Source organism: Melanotaenia boesemani, chromosome 19 (genome assembly GCF_017639745.1).
Source record: "Melanotaenia boesemani isolate fMelBoe1 chromosome 19, fMelBoe1.pri, whole genome shotgun sequence".
In the NCBI taxonomy this organism is placed as follows: domain Eukaryota; kingdom Metazoa; phylum Chordata; class Actinopteri; order Atheriniformes; family Melanotaeniidae; genus Melanotaenia; species Melanotaenia boesemani.
In genome coordinates, this window is record NC_055700.1 from 15,772,581 (window position 1) to 15,790,681 (window position 18,101).

General features: G+C 38.2%; 3 protein-coding genes across 4 annotated transcripts in view; 2 read left to right on the forward strand and 1 right to left on the reverse strand.

The window, feature by feature from the left end:
* Positions 1-33: 33 nt before the first annotated feature.
* Positions 34-2,580, forward strand: morn3 (MORN repeat containing 3). Its single transcript, XM_041970151.1, has 6 exons — positions 34-185; positions 1,378-1,546; positions 1,647-1,804; positions 1,885-2,044; positions 2,133-2,317; positions 2,457-2,580. Exons 2-6 carry the CDS (start codon positions 1,402-1,404, stop codon positions 2,520-2,522), a joined length of 714 nt encoding a protein of 237 aa, XP_041826085.1. The 5' UTR covers positions 34-185; positions 1,378-1,401; the 3' UTR covers positions 2,523-2,580.
* A 672-nt stretch (positions 2,581-3,252) lies between these two features.
* Positions 3,253-6,546, reverse strand: orai1b (ORAI calcium release-activated calcium modulator 1b). The gene is made up of 3 exons (XM_041970153.1): positions 6,277-6,546; positions 4,493-4,662; positions 3,253-4,386 (listed from the first exon to the last, which is right to left on the reverse strand). Exons 2-3 carry the CDS (start codon positions 4,604-4,606, stop codon positions 3,820-3,822), a joined length of 681 nt encoding a protein of 226 aa, XP_041826087.1. The 5' UTR covers positions 4,607-4,662; positions 6,277-6,546; the 3' UTR covers positions 3,253-3,819.
* Positions 5,586-18,101, forward strand: part of LOC121630086 (lysine-specific demethylase 2B) — a 28,127-nt gene continuing 15,611 nt past the window's right edge. For both annotated transcript variants that reach the window (XM_041970148.1, XM_041970149.1), the window contains exons 1-12: positions 5,586-5,996; positions 6,533-6,677; positions 6,848-6,926; positions 7,532-7,578; positions 8,553-8,731; positions 8,817-8,923; positions 11,038-11,131; positions 11,293-11,446; positions 11,617-11,732; positions 12,238-12,358; positions 13,659-14,065; positions 14,148-14,234. In XM_041970148.1, the coding sequence (XP_041826082.1) occupies positions 5,952-5,996; positions 6,533-6,677; positions 6,848-6,926; positions 7,532-7,578; positions 8,553-8,731; positions 8,817-8,923; positions 11,038-11,131; positions 11,293-11,446; positions 11,617-11,732; positions 12,238-12,358; positions 13,659-14,065; positions 14,148-14,234 (1,581 nt within the window). In that variant the 5' untranslated portion in view covers positions 5,586-5,951. The remainder of the gene's footprint in view (positions 5,997-6,532; positions 6,678-6,847; positions 6,927-7,531; positions 7,579-8,552; positions 8,732-8,816; positions 8,924-11,037; positions 11,132-11,292; positions 11,447-11,616; positions 11,733-12,237; positions 12,359-13,658; positions 14,066-14,147; positions 14,235-18,101) is intronic.

The following is an 18,101-nucleotide window of genomic DNA, read 5'->3' on the forward strand; positions in this document are numbered from 1 at the left end:
ATTAAATGATTGACTATTAATGACAGTGCGCGTTTGTGTTGCTAGGATACAACAAACACATCTGCTCCACAGCTGAGGAAGTTAGACTGCTAGCTAGCTAGTAACATGTTTTCTTCATTGTTACATGTGCTCATTTAACAGATAGGATTTAATTAAAAAGTAATCCACTTGGACACACTGCTAAGGTACAAATAATCTTCTTTGAATTTATTTGAACTTTTATAAAAAAAATATATAAGCCACCATTCCTCTTATGAAGTCGTGACATTGTGATGAATAGTTTTTGATGCGTTCAATATTTTTAGTACTTTTTTCGTGTAAACATAATCTGAAATACTAGATTAATCATTATTAAGGAGACATTTGTCGTTGGTTTGATGAATATTCGTAAACTAGAGATTCCAAAAAAATTTATATTTTTTGTATGGATAAAAAAAATGCTGTTTAACAAAAGAAAAAATCCCATATATCAGCCTAAGAGCCTCATCCATTTTGTAAACATGGTAGAGGAAGTATCGTGGTTTGGTCTGTTTTGCTGCCTGTGTGGACTAGGGAATCTTGCCATAAATGATGACCAGTGGATTCTGAAATAACCCAGCTCAAACTGACTGAGATCCAGATTAATTTGTTGACATAAGAGGAGACAGACAAACCTATAGCTTAAAACAGTGGTTCTCAACTGGTCTGGCGTTGAGACCCACCATCACCCCTTAATGACAAGCTGTGATCCAAATCGACCTCAGATTGTACAGAATTAATAGTGCTGACATGCACAAGCATGCTAAAAAAATTGCAACAATGGAGAAGTTGTTAAAAAAACAACAACCCAAAACTCAGAAATATAAAGATTTAGCTGCATAACCTCTCATTGCATATTTAACAAACATTGTAATAGTTACATTATTCAGTGAAACTTTAAGAATAAGGCTGCCATAACAAAATATTTCTGTAACAGCCATTTTTTTTTACAAGTTTCAGTTGGTGTTTTCCTGCAAAAGGCATGACATAAAAAGTGCAACTGAGAAGTAAATAAAAGCTTGCTCTTAATTTGTCTTCAAATGTTAAATAAAATAAAATGAGCTGAACATAGTCACTCACTGAGTCTGAAAACCAACATAGCAGATTTCTAACCACAAACTCAAAATAGATTAAATAAAAAAGATACAGGTATATAAATTTTTTTTCTTGTCTGGTAAATACTGAAAGCACTGTCCTTTCCAGAAAAATTAAGTTTCATTCACTTCAACCTCAGGTGTGACACCAACATCATAGACCTTGGTCTGGAGGAATGAATAGGAAAAACTGGGGAAAGTGGGTCAGCTACCATCTTTGGGTCAGGACCCACCAGTTGAGACTCACTGGTTTTCTATTTTACAGGGTGTCATTGAGCTACCTCCAGCCATGCCAGTTATCAAACGATCTAAAAAGAATCTGCCAAACTCAACACTGAAGGATTTGAAGTCACAGAAATGCGGACTTCGACACACAGTTTTCTCTGTCAGTGGAAATAAATACACTGGAGAGTGGAGGGATGACAAGAAGCATGGTTAGATACTGCTTAGTCATTGTTTCAACTAAACCACTGAGAGGTCTATGTTAAATGATTGGTTAAATAATTGATTACTGGCTTGTTTTCTTTTGTCAAGGCAAAGGAACTCAGGTTTGGAAGAGACCTGCTGCCGTTTATAATGGAGAATGGAAATTTGGAAAACCTGATGGGTATGGCGATTATAGTGTGCTTCTCCCAGGATCACAGGAGTACACAAGGAGGTACAGTGGTGGATGGAAAAATGGAAAGAAACACGTATGTATTTGACATAATGTTTAACATGCATGCTGTAACATATACATCCCAAATTTGTGATATAAATTTCTACTCCTCAGGGTGATGGGATGTACTTCTACAACAACTTGGCATTCTATGAAGGGGAATGGAGTGAGAACCAACGGAGTGGCTGGGGAAGGATGTACTATGACAATGGAGACATCTATGAGGGAGAGTGGATGAAGGATAAACGTGATGGGCAAGGAATTATTAGATTTTGTAAGAAAATTTTCCCTTGCATTAATAAAATGGATTGTAGTTTTAACTGAGATATACTCTAAATTGTATGATTTAACTTGTTTTAAAGCAAATGGAAACTGGTATGAAGGGACATGGCAACATGGCCAAAAGAATGGTAATGGCAAGTTCTACTATTCTGACAAAGGCATGCTCTATGAAGGTTTTTGGGTGGATGGAGTGGCAAAATGTGGAACCCTGTCTGATTATGAAAGGGATGCAGCCCCAACACCTGCCAAACTTCCAATTCCAAAGGTAAAACATTTGGACTACTTCAACTTGCATCTAATTAAATCAATTTCCAAATCACTTTTATGACATGGTCAAATGAGCATAGACCAAACAGCCCCTTTCCTATTTAGTATTGACTAAAATGTTCTTTTTCTATTTTAAGGTATGTCTGGTGGATGTGGAGTCAGTTTTAAGGGAAGCTGAATCAGCTTACAATGGTCAGTCTTGACTTTCAGCAAGAGGATCATTAAGTCTACTCCATTATGTAATAAAAATATGCATAAGTATTCAACATGTTTCATCTCGTCAGTACTCTCACTTAGGTCACCCGCTTCAGAGTTCATGATCAAACTGAGCTGAAGACATTGCTTAAATAAAAAAAAAAGTTCATTTGCTGCCATTGCGATAACAGACCCATGGTGAAGAGAAAACTGTACTCCTGTATGTACAAACACTATATTAATTCCATACTGTAAAACTAACAATGTTGATGCAAACTCACCATCAAATTATTTAAGCTTGACATGTAGTTCAATATACATTAGCCACAAGAAACCATTCTTAAACAATACTCCATCTCCAGCAACCAATCTGAAAGAGGATTGCCATGCTTCCACTTTTAATTATGTCTGCTCCTATCAAATTCAAAAAGAGACCAGCTTCTTTAATCTGTTGAGCATAAAATAACAGAGAAATGTTAATAAACATGACTGACTGATAAGCTCCCTGTGGGTCTCTAGAGGAATGTAAGAAAAAAAACATACATATGAATTAAGGATCAGACTACAGAAGGTGCAATAAATCAGATAAAAAAATATAAGTGTCAGTTAAGACAAATCACACAGTGTAAGGAAAACTGGTAGTGGTACTTAATGTCGTTTGTCAACACAAAACCATCTTTGATTGCATGTTGTTTGCATGGATAAGATCAGAAATATGTTAACACACAAAGCCTGAAAAACTCTTAAAAAAAGGTTTATTCTATCACCACAGCTATGCCACATACTGTATGTCAGCAATTTTCTAATATTTAATTTTGGCAGCTGATTAGTCAGTTATCAGAAAGAGCAAGCAGTACAAATAGAAATGGAGTTCATTATCATAAATCCTGTAAATGAGGAGGAAACAGAGTAAGTCTGTAGTTCACGAAACATACTATACATAAAGATATGCAATATTTGCTGATAAACATAAATAAATGCAGCAGGCAACAGACAGGATTCCAAGTTACTGATCATATGTCTGCCATAATGTCCATAATGTAAGAGATTTATCAAGCTACGATCACATTTAAGATTGAATGATTTCAAGCTACATGCATTATGGCAGATTTATGTGTTCACAGTTGATGAAATGTGTCTTCTAAAAATACAGCTCTTCACAAAATTAAAAGTTCACAACTATGGGCAAGTTACATCTTCATTCCTGTTTAAAAAAAAGAATCTGAAGCCAAAATTGTGGCTTCAGGCTTGGAGAAATTCCAAGAAGTCAGAGTTCCACCACAGATACGAATCAACTGTACTTGTTCATGGAAAATGTGAGCTTGGAGACTGCAAAATTGAAGATTCCCCCCTGTTGTCAAGCTCGTTTTGAAGTCTGGTTAGGTTAGATAGCTCTTCAAGCTCCTGAAACTGTCTGTCAGTCTTGTGGCTGACCAAGGAGCGATAGAAATGCACAGCAAAGACAATGAAGACTAAACCAAAGGGAACCATAATAGAGGTTGAAGTAATAGCAGCAGCCACACCAGATGAAACCGTAGAAACTGTATTATTACTGGATTTATTGGGCTTAACAGGTAAAAATTTGACCCAGCAGAGTAGAACTACCTCAGCAAGAAAAAGCAAAGTGCCAATGACAGTAGAAAAAGCCCAGGCCAGTTCAATATGCCTGTGCATCCGCTCATGTGGGGACTCCTTCACAGAGTTGAGATTGTGGACGTTGCTGACAGCCTCTATATTTGGCAAAATGCAGGTGCTGACCATCAGAGCAAACAGGTGAACGGCCACAAGTACAGTGGTGCAGGCACTGAAGGCGATGAGAAGAGCAGGTGGGTAAGGATAACTGTTATCCAGCTGCACCTCTACCATAGCCACCTAAAAGAAAAGAAAAGCAGAGGCACAACTTTTAACACATGCCCGAACTTTCATGTGAGTGGTTAATCCACATAGATACAAGACGATACTTTGGAGATAACGTTACCATAGCAAATCCAGAAAGCAGAGCTGATGTTCGACTAGAAGCCTTCAGTTTAGCTCGACTCAGGTACAGCTTTCTCCAGGACAGTGCTTGCAGTGAATGCTCGTTCAGACTCATGTTGCGCCGACAATGAAAACACCGGCCGAGCAGCGCAGCTGTTTGGAACTCTTGCGCTACAAGATAGAAAAGATAGTCCAACTATACACACTTGGAAAGCATTTACCCCCGCCTGTTGACAGAACTGCGGAAGCTAATTTTTCACCAACAGTCTTCCTCCAGCGTGTTTGGACTGCCTGAACCTTTAATTACCCACAAGCCCCCGCGCGCTGAGAGGAACATCCGTCACCGAGTAAACTGACGGTAGAATTGGTTCCATAAAGGGTTACTACTGCACATCTTGTAACAACACTGTTGTAACACGTATATAAAATAGGCAACATGTTCTATTTTTATATTTAATGAACAGTCATCATTTAGACATTATTGTTAGTCACGAAATGGATGAAGCGAGACACTTTGAATGCGAATCATCACGAAACTTGTCCAGCTGAGGTATTTTATACATCAACCTTGAAGTATTTTGAATTTTTCTGTTAAGATACGCAAAGATTAAAATATACCCACAAGAAAACACTATACATTCGGTATACAGAGGTCTAATAAATGTTCTTGGAGACTGGAGAATTGTCTTTAGCTGCCTAATTAAAATAAGGTGCAATAATTTGTTTTAGGAACAAAATGTTAGACGATAATCGTACTATTTATAATGTACAAATAAACATTCAAAATGTTAGTAAAAATACAACTGTAAAGTTTGTAAGTACTGACTCAAATATTAGGAAAAAGCTAATTTGGATAAAAACTAGAGCTGGCTGATATCACCGAAACGTCCCAAACTCACGTTCATTAAAATGGCTATTTCTTTTGCTTTAAAACGGTTTCAATGTTAGCTTTATTATCCCCAAATGGGCTATTTCTTTTGCAGCCAGGTTTATCTAATATCACGTTTTATTGTGCGAATGAGAAGGGTGGTAAATGAAATTATTATTATTTTATTCACTAGTTTTGTTGAGGCAAAACAGTCGTGGGTGAGTGGGAATGAGAATTCTTGATTTTTCTTCTTCCAATTTTACGACGAAAGCTGCTCTTCTGAAAGTCTTTTTGTTATGAAACCAGTAGAATGAATCATCCATATTAATTGTTTAAAGGCAGCTCTTTGATTTTTCTATCCACTTCCAAACAGCAACCGTCAAATATGATGAATATTTCAGATTTGTAAGCAGCGGAATGACATACCATGACGCTGTCCAACAATGTTTTGGTTCCTGGCGATGACGTAATACACAAAAACATGGTTCCCTTGTTTTGAACCTGTAAAGCGTGCTAAGTGCTTCTTTAACTTTACTACGCGCGAGGATGCTTTTCCCAAACTGACTGACTGGAAAATTATTTTTAAGAGACGATGGCTCAGTCCGCGGAAACGTGTGCTGAATCTGGACGTAGGCTGGTGTGTAGCATCTGCCATGTTAACGTTAGCTTATGAGGAGAGACTGGCAGCGAGCTAATTAGTTAGCTAAGCTAACGTTTGCAACAGTAAACCTTGGGATATTTGTCATGTCACTGAAACTGCTCAAGTTTGAGAAAACGGGTGAAAACGATAGATGTCACAGTTTAGATTTGAGAACTTCTTTCATATTTTTAGTTTTTGCCCAACGTACAGCGGTTAAAACAGGAGAAATCAATATAGTTGAGTGCAAGCAATGCACAGTTATCTTGGAATATCGTACCAGCAGTAGCTTCCTTCTTCTCTGATAAGCGTCGTTGTAGTGCGAGACATTAGATGAAGAAATGATGCCGTTGTAGCAACGTAAAATGCGCTGTGAAAACCTGAATATGACCCCCTGCCCCAGTTTTAAAGTTCGCCATGAAATGGACGTTCATTTATTCTTCACTCCGTATTTTAGGCGCGGGCCTTTGTGAAGAATTTGTTTTCCACTCGTGTTTCAGTTTTGTCATGTAAATCCTGTCAATTTTTTATGGCAGCGCTCCATCTGCCGGAGGATGTACGACGAAAACGAGGACTTGTCTGATGTAGAAGAAATTGCAAACGTCAGAGGTTTCAGTGTGGAGGAAAAGCTTGTCAGCGAAAGCTACAGCGCAAACTTTGTCCACTTAATGGAGGGCAAAGGTAAAGAAACACAGAGCATGTCATGTTTCTTTTCAGTCAGCCTCTATTGCCATAATGACACTATTTTGCAGCTAAATAAAATGCAACTTTGGTTGAGATGATGTATGTCTTTGCACCAGTAAATGTGTTTTTAAATACTTTGGACTAAACATACAGCTATTGTCTTGCAGACTTCACATATGAATATGTACAAAGGGAGGCCCTCAGGATCCCGCTCATTTTTAAAGAGAAAGATGAATTAGGGATTAGGTAAGGAGTCTTTCCTGCACATGATACAGTTTATGCATAGTTAATGTTTTTACTAACAGGGTTGGGCCAAGTTACTTTGAAATGTGGTCATTTAAATAATACTAATTACATTTAAATTGAACTAGTTAGTAAAACAAACCATTTGATGAAAAATATATTATCTGATATTTTTGGGCTGCTCCATAGTCAAATATTAAAGTATGTATATTAGCATTTTTACGGCAATTAAAAGGAGTTTTAAGTTACACTGTAAGTAAACCGAATCAGTATAGGGCAAAATGACCTATGTACTACTCTTTTGTGTAAATTTGTGAAGCTTTTTCTAAATTAATGACCACCTAGAGGATAGTGCTCCAGCACTTATTCGAAATACAAATGTTCCTTTGTCAATATGATTTAAAAGAATAAAATCTATCTATAACCCAAGAAATGTGTTTGGCAATGTAACAATTACCTAATTACACATTTAAAAAAGTGATCACAATTATCTGTTATCTGTAACTACCCAACTTTTGTTAACAAGAGTTCTGTTTTATTTTTTAAACTCTTTACACCACATTATGTATCGCATGACTAACTTGCATCTCTTTCTTACATTTGTATAGAATGCCTGATCCTGAGTTTACAGTCAGTGAAATTAAAGGTTTAGTTGGTAAGTGTAATGTTATAAATACATGCACACAAACATATTTTATACATTTAAATCTAGACCTATCAAACCTGTCTGTAATTTAAACCAAACCCAAGCATATCCTCCTTCACAAGCATCCCAGCTCCTGAGGCGGACAGTTAGGCCTGCTGATGTAGTTCAGTTTAGGGACATTTGAAATAAATTTTCATGGCAAGGTAACAAGTCGCTGCGATGTTGAGAGTCTGAAAGTCCTCTTCCAAAACTGATCTGAAGTCTCCTAAAATTCGGATCCATACTATGCAATCACAGCACAAATTGAAAAATGTTTTTATGATAAAGTTGGCCAAACATACAGATCTTGTCACAGTGTGACTCAACTAGAAGGTACACTTTTTAAATCTGATGTTGAAGAAGTGTCCACAGATGTAAAAGTAGATAGTTCATGAATTGGAAAAAATTTTGCAGAGATAAGCAATAAAACAGTGAATGAAAAGGGAAATGGACATTAAAATATGGACTTACAGTGACGTTTAAATTCTAAGAATAATATAGGTTTATTGTTAGAGTGGTATTTTAGGTGTCATATTATGAGAGATTGCACACATTTTTAATCATTTACTGTTTGTTTTTTTGTCTAGCTAGTCACAGTAGGCATGCTTATAACCACTTTCATGTGCCTGTGTAGTTTCTGAAAAACTGTTGCATGGATTATTGCTGTTAAGTTGAAATATCTGATCAAGTAATTGCGCCATCTAGTGGGGAACATAGTCAATAACACTTTGGCAGAGGATTTGCTGGTTCTTTATTTCTCTGCAACATTACACAAACTCTCTCAGAAGAAGAGATACTGCAGGTCTTGATCATTTTCACTGAAACTGGAAACAAATTATTTGGTTTTAGTTTCATATGTGTTCAGTCTCTGTTCTCCTTTTGGACAAGCTGTGTTACATTAGCTAATAGGCTAATTTCATCCAGGTCCTGCTTGTTTCTTGCAGGTAGTCGACGCTCTGTGGATGTTATGGACGTGAGCACTCAAAAAGGCTCTGAAATGAGCATGGCTCAGTTTGTCCGTTATTACGAGACACCAGAAGAAGAACGTGACAAACTCTTCAACGTCATCAGCTTAGAGTTTAGCCACACTAAGTTGGAGAACCTCATCAAGCGGCCCACAGTGGTAATGCAACTTACAACTCGCTGTTTAATAAAAGGCGTTGGTTATAATGTGACTGATGTGTAAACATTTAGTTTTGCTCTTACAGGTGGATCAAGTTGACTGGGTGGACAACATGTGGCCTTCTGCTCTGAAACAAAGCCAAACAGAAGCCACTAATGTTATCTCAGAGATGAAATACCCTAAAGTGCAAAGGTATGACCATTTTAATTAAGCTCTCCTCAGTTATGTGTCAGTCCATGAGAAAAAAAGATGTGAGTAGACTATCAGTATAGAAAATATAAATGTTAGAAATGCCCCTTCTGTTGCTATCAGAAAATCTCATGTATGAACAGTAAGTATTTTCACCTCATTCGTGCTCTTGATTGTTGCTAGGCAGCAGTTTTCTTACCGCTACAGAAAATGATGGTTTGTAACAGCTGTGGTCTGACTGCACAGACCTGTCTCAGCCAGCCAGCTAAAGTGGAACCAAAATTAATTTAAACCAATAATTTGTTCTCTTTTACTCATTTTAAGAACTAAGTTGTATGAATTAAATATCTATAAACTCTTCTTTTTGTGGTGTATATTAAACAGCAACAGTTATACAGATGGTTATGTATATTAATAGTTGGTGTTAATGACAGCAGAAACACTATTTTTTATTAGACATTATGCTGTTTTGATGGAGTCACTAAAAACAGCTGCATGTAAATCATTCAAGTTAATTGTAGAAAAGGCATTTGTTATTGCAATATTTTAAAAAAATCTATAAAATAGATCATTTCTTTTTTTGCCAGCGATTCTTGGCATTATCTGATGAGTTGGAAGCTGTAATGGGCAAATTATTCCTATCTCCCAATAGTAAAGAATCCTTAAAGAAATTCCTGGATCCAGATGGTGATCCAGATAAACTCCAAAATGTAATCACTTGTTTCTTTATTTGATCTATGACATTTCTTGAAAATTTAATCATAATCCATCTATAATTTTTTGAGTTATGTTGCAGACAGACAAAAAAACGATTGCAACCAAAAACATAATAAAAAAAATGAACAGCAGCAGAAAAATGAATGCAGAAGAAACTTTGGCTATGCTACAGCAAATAAATGAGGACTCAGGTGGAGAAATGATCAGCTCCTCATACTACAAGACGACCTAGATAGGAGGAGACATCCTTGACAAGATGCAGAGGCAGCATTCATTTCTACCTGCAACTAGAAGATGGCCTGTTGCTGTGTTTTATAACATTTTGGACATGGCTGCACTGAATGCATTAGTCCTCTACCGAATCTGGATTGATTCCAGAATGACCCGATGTGCGTCCATTACTGAGCTGTCGACATGCAATACAATAAATCAATATCCGCTGACATCCAGCACTTTGTTTCATTACTTTAGCATTATATGAAGCTTCTTATCTAATTGTTCCCCCTCAAATAATTGTTAAAAATATAAATACGTTTAAAAAAAAAGATTTAATTTTGTTATATGTTAATTGATTAAGTGAATGTTATAAGCTAGTATGTGTTTGACATTTTCTATTTGACATACAAGCCCAAAATAATCCGACATGCTAATCAAGTATTCATTGAAGATGCGTCTACTACCAAATGATAAAAAGATTAAAAGAGAAAAAGTTGGCCTCTGTAAACATCACATTATCATTTTTATGCTGCGTCTGCGTGGTGGAAAAATGACCCCCTCTGGCGGTTCTAGGGGATATTGGAATGTTCCCGTATCCAGTGTAAATAAAAGGATCCGGGTGGTGATCCGGATCACCCCCACAATCTAATCACTTTTTCCTCATTCCATTTTGAATATTTACTGAAAACAGAGAGACAAACGTACGCCACCGAAAACAACCTCCGCCTTGGTGGAGTTAATTCAGCTTCAGGATTGATAGAATTTTTTTTAGTATTATACTGAGACATACTAAAGACCAAGAGTTAAGTTTTATTGTCAAACATACAAATGTAAACCCCGTTTAGACCCATTTTCATGTTTTCCCAAATATTCAGCTGTTCAAAGGACTATTATTTATTTAAGATTTCTCTCATATAAAATGACTGATTAGAGGTTTAAACTGGAAATCTGTGTTTAGTTTTTACTTTAATTTTTTTTTCATTTACATTTAAGCATGAACTAAATCTTTCAAGTGACTATTTTGCACACATTTCGAATGAGAAACAAGTCAGTAATGATCTTTGTGTTTCTATTTTTTATTTTTTATTTAATTAAATTTTTGTTAAGCAGTACAGTTGCTGTTTTTCATTTTTAATATTCTACTTAATGTTGATCTTATTTGAAATGACTTTTTTCCTTGCTAGGTATTGCTTGATGAGTGTGAAAGGCTGCTACACAGACTTCCACATTGATTTCGGAGGAACATCTGTTTGGTATCATGTGTTTAAGGGACAGAAAGTGAGTTAATTAAATTTCTTTTGATAACAGTTCGAATATTTTGTTCCATAAGTTCTTATTTAGTAGTTATTTATTAAGCATTAGGATTTTGGTTACATTTTCAAGTCTGTTAAAAATGAAACTCAACAGCCTCGGTTTGGACGTCATCTTAATGTCCTCAGGTATTCTGGCTTGTGCCTCCGACCCCTCATAACCTGGCACTGTATGAGGACTGGGTCTTGTCAGGCAAGCAGAGTGATATCTTCCTGGGGGACCAAGCTGATGGATGTCAGAGAGTGGAGCTTAAACAAGGATACACCTTCTTCATCCCGTCTGGTCTGTTGATTGTTTTAAGTAGCCAGCTGAAATAGATTTGCTGCTACATGAATGAAGCTTCACCTGGTTATTATGCTGTATTATTAATTATCTCTGTAAATTTGTGTGAAATCTCTCTTTGTTCCTTATTTATTTAAATGTGTGTTGTGTTTTTGCTTTTTGCTATTAAGGTTGGATTCATGCCGTCTACACTCCTGTGGACACATTGGTGTTTGGGGGCAACATTCTGCACAGCTTTAACATTCCTATGCAGCTTACCATCCATGAGATAGAGAACAGGACTAAGGTAGGACTCAGAATTTACCAGTGTGTGAAATCCACATGGAATATATTAGTCTCAAGTCAAGTCTTCACAAGGGTATGAGGAGTGGTGGAGGAGGCATCAGCCAGGCTAGACTGGAAAAGGAAATTAATCCAAAACCAGTTCAGTAACAATTGTTACTACATACTATTACATAAGCCATCATTTTGTAACTTTCTTTCAGGATTTTGGAGAGCAACAATTATAGCAGTGAAGCTATTTTAGTGGCTTTCAGTTGTTTGTGTGTGTGTCACTTGAGCAGTTTATCCCCTGCACTGTTGTCAGAGATATGTTTCTTGTCTGAAGTATACACAGACGTGTAAAAACAGAAATTTGATAACTGAAGAAACTAAGAAATCAGGTTTTTGCCAAGGGATCCTAAATGTTGCTCCTAATAAGAAAACTTTGTTTTTTAGTCATTAAAATAGTGGCTTTTTTAAAATTTTGCAGTCTTTAATTAATGAAAATAGTTTTTTTCCCTTCTCTACAGGTTCACTCCAAATTCCGTTTCCCCTTTTACTACGAAATGTGCTGGTATGTCCTGGAGAGATACCTGCACTGCCTGACCAAACGGTCCTACATTGCTCAGAACATCCCCAAAGAGCCAGTAGGTGAGTAAAGTTAATTACAGCCCAGTGTGAAAAAAAAATAATTTTCAGTGTGCATATGTACAGCAAAAAAAATCACATACAACTTTTTGTTATAGGATAAAAGTATGAGATAAATAACACTGAAACATAAATACTAGACATAAATAATAGCAGCAAGAATAAAACTGGCATATTGCTCGTAGTGTATTGCACATTACAAGTGTTTTTTTTTTTAATGAGCACATTCCCAGTAATAATTGCCGAGTTCTTTGATGGCACTTAAACAGTTAATAATGAACCTGTAGCATTTCCCAGAAGGCAGCTGTATTAACAGACTTCCCAGGTCAGAGCAGCGCTACAAAAAAAAATCATAATATGTTTTAAAGCAATACAAAAAAACATTCTGACCTTAAAACTCTTTGCTTTTGACTTGTTTTGATGACATACTTGGAGAGAGCTCAGAAAAGAGATGGGATGCAAGATAGATGCCAAATTAGCAGCAACCTGTTCTGCATTCTGTGACTAATTAATAAAACAAAACATGCATATTTACCACTATGCCTCATCACCTTTTGTTTTAACGGTACTTTTGGGAACTAAGGAGACAAATTATTGTAGTTTTTCATGTCGTATCACTTGTATAAAGCTTTGCTTTTGTAAAAATATACAAAATGTTGATTGGCATTGAAAGAAATCATCTGGGTGGGAGCATATTTTATTCTAAAATGTGTATATATTATTCAGTATTAATTACACCTCTCGGTAATAATTTACCCATGCCATGCGAACTGATGCGCCACCATTTTATGGTGGATGTGGCCTTTGAAATGACTGAACTGTGGTAACGAGCTCTGGTCTGTGATTTTTAAAAGGAATTTCAGATTGCGATTCTTTCAAAAAACAGGTTTCCACTCTGACTCAGTTCAGCTTTAATAACTGGAGTCCATAAAACGTTTTAGTGTTTCTGGATTTTTAATTTTGTCTTACTGTGTAGTTATATTTTTAATTTGTGGAAATAGGGAATAAAACGTGGTCACTAGTTTTCATTGAGGGGTTCCTGAGCCATATACAGTTGTGACTGCTGTGTCTGTTTTCAGTGCAGCGTTGCTCTTGGGCCAAAAGACTACAGCCATTTTAGTTATCTAGATTCTATTTTTCACTCTTTAGTTTCCTCCTGTACTAAGTCTACTTTGTATTTTTTACATGTTGCTGCCGTCAAACTAAAAACTGCTGCATCTTTTATGTCTCTCACAAATCTAATGATATGCTTCAGATCCTCTTAAAGTAATGTTGGTTTAAAAAAATGCTTTTGTCCTTTCAGATTATGAGACAAAGGGAAAAACAGAGAGCCCCTCCTCTGACGCCAGGAATCAGGACATAAGTGAGGACTCATGTGGGACTCAAGTCAGAGAGGATCAGGGAGAAAAAATTGATGGGGTTACTGAGAATGGCCCCTGCTCACCTGAAAATGAAAAGGGCATGTTCCTCAAGACTGTTTTATCCGTTGACTCCGAGGACAGCTGCAATCCTGGCTCCACCACTCTAGATTTTCCCAAGACCCCGTCTGACTCCCCAGCCTCAGAGTCTCTGAGTAAATGGACCCATTTAACTGAGTTTGAGCTGACTGGACTCAGGACACTGGTTGAGAAGCTGGAATCACTTCCTGAAAATAAAAAATGTGTTCCAGAGGCAATAGAGAACCCTCTTGCTCTCCTAGAGGACATTAAGGTAAAAGAAAAAATGATAAGCCATTGTAAATTCACTCAATAGATTTCCATTAAAGTTTTACTTGTTTTCTGTGGCTGTTAAGGTTGTCTTAAAAGAACATGCTGATGATGACCCCAAATTAGCAATCACTGGATTTCCTGTGGTGTACTGGACTAAGAAAATGACAAAGGTAAGAATATTTTTAACCTGAACTAAGATACACATGATTTGTTTTCCTTTACATTTACATTTCTGTCATTCAAATTTACTTAGTGAACACTTTAGAATAAAAAACTCAGTGTAAAATCAAGCGTTTTGATCTTATGGACCTATTTTCTTGACTTTGTGAGGGAGGACATAATTAAATCTCCTCCCTGAGCTGCCACCTTACCACGGTGGAAGAGTTTATGCGTCCTGACAATCTAAGGAGATATGTTGTCGGGGGCTTTATGCCCCTGTTAGAGTCACCCATGGCAAACAGGTCTCTAGGGGAGAGACCAGACAAAGCGCTGCTCAGTAGATCCCCATGATGACTAAAAACAATGGATCCAAGTTTCCCTTGCCCAGATGTGGGTCACCCGGTCCCCCTCTGGAGCCAGGCCTGGAGGTGGGGGACGGAGGCGGGCACCTGGTGGCCAGGTCTTTGCACATAGGGCCCCATCGGGCTCAGCCTGAAAGGGTGACATGAGCCCCCCCTCCTCTGGGCTCACCTCCTGCAGGAGGGGCCAAAGGGGTCGGGTGCAATGTGAGCTGGGTGGCAGCCGAAGGTGGGGAACCTGGTGGTCTGATACTCGGCAGCAGAAACTAGCTCTAGGGACGTGAAACATCACCTCTCTGGCAGGGAAGGAGCTTGAGCTGGTGCGCAATGTTGAATGGTTCCGGCTAGATATAGTTAGACTCCCCTCGACGCATGGCTTCGGCTCTGGAACCACTGTCCTCAGAAAGGGATAGACCCTCTTGATCCCTGGGCCCCTCTTCCATTCTGGAGTTGCTCTCGGTGAGATATACTGAGCAGGTGTGGGCATACTCATTCCCCCCCGACTTGGCGCTTGTACGTTGTGGTTTACCCTGGAGGATGAGAGGGTAGCCTCCCTCCGCCTTCAGGTAGGGGGACGGGTCCTGACTGTTGTTGTGTGCACCGAACCGAATTCAGAGTACCCACCCTTTTTGGAGTTCTTGGATGGGGTGTTGGAGAGCACTCCTTCTGGGGACTCCTCGTTCTGTTAGGGGACTTCAATGACAGTGAGATCTGGAGGGGCGTGATTGCGAGAAACGACCCCCAAAAGATGACCCATGTAGTCCACTCCCACAGAAAAGCTGCTGTAGCACATAGAGCAAGACAACTTTATCTGATTAGCACTTTTGATGTACAAGACAATTCAAAGTGCTTTACACAAAGCATAGCCACAGTCTGGTCAAGCTGACTTTCATTGACCGAACAAATGTCGGGACCATGCGGCATTGTAAGATGTCTTGGTCTACAAGTATTGAGTAAGATTTTCTTTCATGCTGTGTGAATGGCTGGGAACATGTGTGGTGGCAGGGTGATGCACTAGAGGAATAAGGCAAGTAATCAGGGCTAATGTGATCATATTTACTTTCCTCAGATCTGATGGTCTGATGGTGTATCTGTGGGATGAGCGGGTACATTTGTGGGGTGAAGGCTGCAACACAACCTGTAGGAAATGCTGGTAAAGTCTCAGTTTCTATTACCATGGACACCTTCAGAAGATTTGTTCAGCTCGTGCCATAAGATAGACCAATGGTCATGATACTGTGGCTGATTGGGGTGTGTAGCTGTCTTTTGTAAGTCACCAGAGTGAAAGTTTTTATAAGGTACAGTATATTGTATAGGTGTATATTATGTGTAAGAAAGTTAATTAGTGGTGCATTAGTTGTAGTATCATAGAGAACAGCTTTGTTTGAAACTCTGCCAGCTTGACTTGATTGTTTTTCACTGATCTGTATTTTCAGCAAAACTGTCAGTGTGTATAATCTACAGTATATTGCATTGTTTACACTTGGCATTTTTCTTTCATTGCCTTCCAAGTCCCTTTACTTCTTTGTTCTCTTGCCCTCAAATCAGTTTCAGATCCTGTTTTTTTGTTTTTTCTTTGTTTTTTTTTATCTGACACCCACTGCCCTCCTTTGCATTCTTTCAGGAACAGTAGTTGTAGGATACTCATTTGCATAACTTTGACTAAACAGATTCACAATAACTGTAAACCCAGCCATTAGACAGATGTGTTTACTATGTACTAAAACTATACAGTGCATTTTCAGAGCATTTACAGATAAACTATGAAATATTTAGCTGTCTATGTGTTTATTGTTACATTAGACATCAGAAATTTAATCAATAAATTTTAATGTGGGCAAATAATCATTATTTTAGTGCAACTTTGTGCCTTTTGGGAATCATAATGCTTCATAAAATTGAAAAAGAAAGTGAAATTATGATGCCAGTTGTAAACACTGGCAGGTTGATTTCATGTTGCCTTAAGCTGATGTAAAAGGGTTAGAATCAAAGCTTTATGTTAATATGCAAAATGTAGGAAAAAAAGAAACAATGATCCACCATCTCCAATTTTTCTGTTACCAATTTCACTTTTATCTTACACCCCTGCTTGCACTGTGTCTTAAAGAAGTGATGAAATGTGCTTGGACAATAGCTTAAATCCTGTGGATATTATGGATGTAGTTTGTCTCAGATGTATAACTTTCTAACTTCTCTATAACTGTCCAAACAAACACAGTTACTACAAAGGAAACTAAGAAACCGTAACAGAAGTTTGAACAAGGACTGTGTTTTACATGAATATATGAAAATTAAGTTCTTGCTGATCTCTGGATCAGATCTTGGGATCACCCCGCACCAGTCCCCACCCGACCAGCTGCTGGTCGCAGGTCCTCTTTGTGTTTGCCTTTTGTAATGAGATGCCATCTGGATCTATTGGCTGTGTAGAGCCTGTTCCCCTCTCCCTGTGATGCTCATCATGAATATTGTAACACCTTTGCTGCTGCATCTTTCTCCATTGGATAGAGGCAGACTCCTACCAGTACATATTCTGATGCATCACAGCCTCCTATTGGCTCTGTGCTTCCCAGAATCCCTCCTCCTTCCCAGGGAGCCATTCCATATTAATGAGGCAGGCTTGCTCTCTACATCTGCTTGTGGTATTGTGAAGCTGTGGAGCAAGAGGGAGGGCTGTAGGCTTGACTGCGGTAGCAAGAGTAGAAGGAAGAGGAGGAGGAGGAGGAGACTGCAGCCATGTCAGTTTGCTGTGAGCTGGACGGTGTCTGAAAGCAAGCCATGGCCATGTCGTTGAGTGCTGATGATGAGGACTACGACTCAGACTCTGAGCAGGTTAGCACACAGAAGCCCTGCAGGCAGGCAATAGTGAGGAAGCTAGAGGAATGCTTGGTGTCAGACAGAACAGTGTGCAGCATCACAGGGCAGCGAGGAAATGGAGCTACCTTGAGACAAAAGCATTGATTTAGTCTGCCCTCTGTTCTTGGTCTGTGATTTTTTGTCTTTAAAGGTTTGATGTTTGTGTGTGTGTGAGAGGGAGACAAGAGAGTATGCTTGTGCTTTAATCTGGTAAATTTAGCACCACAACAAGCCTGTGTTTTTCTAGCTCAGACGTTCTGTTGGCTGTTTCAAGATGCAGGAAAGAAATCTTTTGCAATTTGATTATGAAAGTGATGCACATAACATGCCAGTTATGCCAGTTTGTGTTACTTAAAAAAGGAGGGATCATTAGTCTTCATTGGTGCAAATGTCAGGTGTGTGTCAGATGGAACTTGCTTACTAGGAAAATGATATGTGTTTTGTTAATTTAAATATAGTCCTGCTACTCTTCTTACCTCCTAACCACACCCCCTTACATTAAGTCCATGACTGCATATGAGTTTGAAAAACGCTGACTGCAGATGATTGTGTGAATCTTGCTGTTCTGATAAATATCACGGGGCATTTTTCAAGTTTCATCCCAGTGACGTTAAAACACCTGTTCTTGGAGTGACTAAAATTTGCTGATATTAAAGCTAACAGGCA